This window comes from Eretmochelys imbricata, chromosome 23 (assembly GCF_965152235.1).
Source record: "Eretmochelys imbricata isolate rEreImb1 chromosome 23, rEreImb1.hap1, whole genome shotgun sequence".
Lineage (NCBI taxonomy): Eukaryota > Metazoa > Chordata > Testudines > Cheloniidae > Eretmochelys > Eretmochelys imbricata.
Window position 1 is genome coordinate 8,983,736 of NC_135594.1, and position 6,000 is coordinate 8,989,735.

A 6,000-nucleotide genomic window follows, 5' to 3' on the forward strand; every position below is an offset into this window, starting at 1 on the left:
CGAGAGTGATCAAGTAAGGTGAGCTATTATCAGCAGGAGAGCAGGGTAGGGGGGGACCTTTTGTAGTGATAATCAAGGTGGGCCATTTCCAGCAGTTGACAAGAATGTCTGAGGAACAGTGGGGAATGGGGGGTGGGAATAAACATGGGGAAATAGTTTTACTTTGTGTAATTTACTTTGTGTAAAGTGTACTTTGCATCCACTCCCAGTCTTTATTCAAGCCTAAGTTAATTGTATCCAATTTGCAAATTAATTCCAATTCAGCAGTCTCTCACTGGAGTCTGTTTCTGAAGGTTTTTTGTTGAAGAATTGCCACTCTTAGGTCTGTAATCGAGTGACCAAAGAGATTTAAGTGTTCTCCGACTGGTTTTTGAATGTTATAATTCTTGACGTCTGATTTGTGTCCATTTATTCTTTTACGGAGAGACTGTACAGTTTGACCAATGTACATGGCAGAGGGGCATTGCTGGCACATGATGGCATATATCAGATTGGTAGATGTGCAGGTGAACAAGCCTCTGATAGTTCCAGTGTGGCAGACTGGCTGGCTCAGGGGGGCTGAGAATGGGACACTGGGGGTTTTCTCTCTGGAGGTCACCAGCTCTGATCCAGCCCCAGGCGTGGCGGAATGGCTGACTCGTGGGATGGAGGATGGGACACAGGGTCTTTCCCCCCAGGGGCTGGCTGGCTGCAGTACAGTCTGTACGAGGGGGACAAGCTGAGACAAAACATTGGGGGAAGGAGACCTGAAGCTTTGCCCCTGGAGGGCACCAGTTCCTGTTTGGCCCCAACTCAGGCAGGGGCAGTGGCTGGTGTGGGGGGAACGGGCACTGGGTTTTCACACCTGGGGTCGTGGGTCCAAGCTGGTAGTGAGTGGAAGTTGCAGCCATTGCAGCTCTCTGATGCCCAAAATGTGAAATGAGCTGCTGGGGTTAATTCCCCTCCATGACAGGACAGGTGTGTGCAGCCCAGCCCAGCCCTCAGTCCGAGCGGCTCCCAGCTGAGGGGCAAAGGGTGTAACTGGTCAGGAGACTGAACTGCCCTTTGCCCCGCCTGAGCTCCCTCCCCGTCTGCGCCCTGATGCCCCTGCCTGACCAGAGCCAACAGCAGCAGCTCCAAAGGGCTGTAGTTCTGCTCCCCCAAAACCTCCACTGGCCCTGACTGGGGCTGACTCAGCTCCTCTATATTCCACAGCATCCAGACAGACAGGGCCTTCCAGACAGAGCACCCTCCTGTGGTGACAGCACCACGGCAGCCCAGCTCCTGGTACCCCACCCCCACCGCTCACAGGCCCCAGCTAGCATCACGGCACCCCAGTGTCGGTACACAGTACCTCCATTTGCCCTTTGCAGGGGTGAGGCCATTCACCAGCCACAGCCAGGGCTGAGCTGAAACTGCTCTAGCAATAACTAAAGGCAAAAATATCTGTTGGGGCAGATCATACCTCAGGATAAATCTGGGGTCACCCCAGACTGATGCAGCTCAGCCAGCCGCTGCCAGAGCCCAAATTTCAATCGGTCTTACTGGGCAAGGGTGAGCCCTTGAGATGCTGAATTGCTGTGGCATTTCCACAGGTACCCAACAGCCAGGATGCCCTGCGCCTTGCTCACTCTGCCACACAGTGCACCTTGTTAACAATTCACTGGAGGGGAAACTGAGGCATGTAGCGAGGAAGAGATGGGCTGAGACCATGGGGTGAGTCTGGAGGAGGCAGGATTTGAACCCAGATTCCAGTTCTACACTTGAATGACTAGATTAAATAACCTTAACTCTGCCCTTCCTCGCCCCAATTTATGAGATAGCTGCACACTGCAGCATGCACCCCACACATACGGACAGACCCCGCACCCTTTGCCTATGTTTGTATTTACCTGCCATGGGGAATCCTGTCATGGAAACTGAAAGAAAGCAAAGAGATGAGATAAGTCTCTGTCTCCATGGCTGGACACCTTGGGGATCTCCAAACAAGGCTGATGTAAGCTGCGGCCTGAGTGAGCTCTCCCTTGCCATCTCCTGATGCACTGAGAGAAAAGACTCAGAGGCATGTTGTATTTCAGTGACCTATCTACTGCCTCTCGGGGCGGTGGGTTGCCCCTCCTGCCCCTCCGGTCGGCGTCGGTAGCGTCGACCCAGAAATGCTTTAGCTGCAGAGCTGCCACTGTGCCACTGTAATGTTTCAAGTGCAGAAGAGCCCTAAGTAGCCGGCAAAAGACAAGACGTGGTTAGTGACATCAGAACCAGTGATACTGCACCACACTTTCCAAACCAAGCCACCTGCTTTCACACTGCCTGCATTGCTGAAGGACCCCCACACCTGGCTTCCCGCCCCGACCTTGAGTGTGCAGGCCCACTGGAGTGGCAGGTTTGTAGAAATTTTGGTGGTGCCCAGAACCCGCCCCCCAAACTCCACCTTCCACCTGCCTAAGGCTCTGGGAGGGAGTTTGGGTGGGGGGAGGAGGTCTGGGGTGCAGGCCCTGGCCTGGGGATTAGGGTGCAGGAAGGGTGCAGGCTCTGGGAGGGAGTTTGGTTGTGGGAGGGGGTCTGGGGTGCAGGCTCTGGGATGGAGTTTGGGTGCAGGCTCCGGGCTGGGGCAGGGGGTGGGGGTGCAGGAGGGGATGAGGGGTGCAGGCTCTGGGATGGCGTTTCGGGGTGGAGGGGTGCAGGGGGAGGGGGTTCAGGCTCTAGGACAGCGTTTGGGGGACGGAGGGGGTGTGTGGGAAGGGGGAGGAGGTGCAGGCTCTGGGAGGGAGTTTGGGGTTAGGAGGAGGTTCAGGGGTGAGGGCTGTGGGGCTGGGGATGAGGGGTTTGGGGTGTGGGAGGGGCTCAGGGCTGGGACGGAGGATTAGGGTGCAGGAGGATGAGGGCTGGGGCTGGGGATGAGGGGTTTGGGGTGTGGGAGGGCCTCAGGGCTGGGGCGGAGGATTAGGGTGCAGGGGGATGAGGGCTCTGTCTGGGGCTGGCGTTGAGCGGTTTGGGACATTGGAGAGGCTCAAGGCTAGGGTGGAAGGGCTGGGTAACGGCAGCCTGCCCTGCCATCAGTGACGGGGGCACTAGGACCCTGCGGCAGCAGTTGATGCGGGGAGCCCGCAGAGCAGAGTCCGTGTGAGCTGCAGGCTCCGGGGCAGGTGCGTGGGGGCAGCAAGTGGGGGCCGCGGGACACTCGGGGGAGGTGCGGGGGGGCGGCAGGAGGGGCTGGGGGAGAGACCGGGCCCAAACATTGCCGGGGGGAGGGACAGCTCAGTGGTTTGAGCATTGGCCTGCTAAACCCAGGGTTGTGAGTTCGATCCTTGAGGGGGCCATTTAGGGATCTGGGCCAGAAATTGGGGATCCATCCTGCTTTGAGCAGAGGGTTGGACTAGACACCTCCTGAGGTCCCTTCCAACCCTGATATTCTGTGATTCACCAGCGGCCCACACAACGCGCCGCCCCTGCCGCGGCCGTGGCCGTGGAGCGGAGAGCAGAGCGGTGTGACACCCGCACAGCCGCTAGGTGGCGATGCCTGGAGTCAGAAGGGGCCCCAGGCAGCCTGATCCCCCGGCCGGCCAGGAAAGCTGCCCCGCCCCCGCCCCCTCTCCACCCCTCCCCCCTCAACCCCCTCCTCTGGGCTACGTGTCCCGGGGGCAGCAGCAGGGGTCAGGCGCCATCGGCACTCACCGGGCGGCGGGTTGTAGAGTGACCTTGCCCCGGCCTGGGGAGATGGAGCGGTGGGGAAGGGGTATGGGATGGGGGAAGTGGGGGCTGGGGAAAGAGGCAGTGGGGAGGGGAGGAGATGGAGCGGTGGGGAAGGGGTATGGGATGGGGGAAGTGGGGGCTGGGGGAAGAGGCGGAGGGGAGGAGATGGAGCAGTGGGGAAGGGGCATGGGATGGGGGAAGTGGGGGCTGGGGGAAAGAGGCAGTGGGGAGGGGAGGAGATGGAGCGGTGGGGAAGGGGTATGGGATGGGGGAAGTGGGGGCTGGGGGAAAGAGGCAGTGGGGACGAAGGGGGTGGGATGAGAAGGAGATGGAGCGGTGGGGAAGGGGTATGGGATGGGGGAAGTGGGGGCTGGGGGAAGAGGCGGAGGGGAGGAGATGGAGCAGTGGGGAAGTGGCATGGGATGGGGAAGAGAAGGGAATGGGGGAAGTGGGGGGAAGCTGGAGCCCAGCGTGTGGCATCCCCTTGGCAGAAGCTGGGGCTCCCCCGTTAAGCAGGCCCATCGAAACTTCACCCTGACAAGCCCCACCTCCCCTGCATCTGTACCGCCTGCACCTAAATGAACCCCACCTGCCCTGCACCTAGACCCCCCTGCTGAGCCCCAAACACCTTCACCTGGATCCCCTACAGAATCCCCCAGTGAGCATCTGTGCATCCAGATCTCCCACTGAGCCACCCACACCCAGATTGCCCCACAGAGAACTCTCTTACCCCTACCTGGATACCCCCACACTAAGTCCCTCTGCACTTGGATCCTGCTGCCGGCCTGAGCCTGCTCACCCACACCTGGGGCACCTGGCGCAGGGGGGCAGGGCCCAGGGTGTTTCTGAGGCCAGCCTGGCCCTTGCACTATGTCAGGGTCAGGTGCAGCCTCACGGCCGAGTCCCTGTCCCAGAGAGGGGTGGGGGGAGGCTGCAGGTAATCTCCCACCTCCATGCAACTAGTGGCCTGTGCTCCCCACTGCCAGAGAACCATGAACTGGCCAGGAGTTACTTTAGGCTGGAAATGAGAAGAAGGTTCAGGAACAGCTTCCTAATGGGTGAGGGGAGAACGTGCTAACTCACGTGAAGATGGCGCTTGATAAGTGTGTGACTGGGATTATATAACATGCCCTTCCAGCCCTGTGTCCCATGTTCCTAAAGAGACCAGCCCAGGGCGGCTGAGAAACACCTCCAGGACTCAGAGACATGCGGGTTTCTTTTTACTCTTTTAACATTTAACAAAAGTTAAACTAATTGTATTGTAAAATCGGACACACAGCTAGATAGATCCTGGTTCCACTCCCTGCTCAAATCACTAGACCTCACTCCCCTTCCCAAGGCAGAATAGACCCCAGGATTTCTGGCTCCCAGGACAGCTGTAGCTGATGGGTGGGGCTGGAGAATCACAGGTTGCCCCCAGGGCTATTCAAAGCTAGAGCAAAGGGAAAAGGCCACTCACCCCAAAACCAGGCCAGGAGGATGGGGACCTTTGTGTTCCCGGCTCCAGCATAGGCAGCTGAGCTCCTGCCAAAGGGGTGCCCATCTGGGAGCAGGAGGCACCCAGGAAACCCCATGTTCATCGCACAGTCCTTGTGGGGCAGCGTGGCCAGGCGTTAGGGCAGGCAATCGTCCTTGTGAGAGAGGCAGGCTGAGGTCTGTGTGACAGTCACAGGCTGGGGGGCTGGGGAGATGGGGCAGGCACCCAAGGGGGCAGGGATCCAAGGGGACAGGGGATGTGACAGGCCTGTCACTGCAGAGACCCCTCCCTCCACGCCCCCCAGCAGTGACCCAGTGGGTGTGTGCAACTGAGTCCACAGAGGAGAAGTGATCCTTGTGCTCTGCGCTGTGGCTTTATTTATGTCATTGGATTGTGAAATACGTGTTCCTGGAACATGCTGAGCAAACAAACCCCTCTTGGAACAGCTGGTTCTGGGACACATGGGGTGCAGGGACTGTTCCCAGAGCTGGTTCACCGGGAGTCAGCAGAACTGATCCACGGAGGCCTGGTGGACACGGGACGGGCGCACGGGTTGGACTGAGTGTGCGAGGATCATTCCATGCAGTTAAAGCGATGCTGAGGGCTGTGTGGATGCTCTTACTCCAGATGAAGGAGGCTGAGGCTTGGCCTGATCTACACCTAAAGCTTAGGTCAACCCAGCTACATTGCTCAGGGGTGTGAAAAATTCAGACCCCTGGAGACGGGATTAAGCCGACCTAAGCCCTAGTGCAGACACCAGAAGGTGGAATGAAGAATTCTCCCATCAGCCTGGCTACTGCCGCTTGGAGGGTGGATTAACTACGGTGACGGCAAAGCCCCTTCCAGTGCTG

General features: G+C 58.7%; 1 protein-coding gene across 1 annotated transcript in view; it reads right to left on the reverse strand.

The window, feature by feature from the left end:
- Positions 1-5,252, reverse strand: part of LOC144279296 (scavenger receptor cysteine-rich domain-containing protein DMBT1-like) — a 90,638-nt gene extending 85,386 nt beyond the window's left edge. Inside the window, 1 exon segment of the mRNA XM_077840777.1 lies at positions 5,132-5,252. Within this exon segment, the coding sequence (XP_077696903.1) occupies positions 5,132-5,252 (121 nt within the window).
- Between the last annotated feature and the right edge of the window lie 748 nt (positions 5,253-6,000).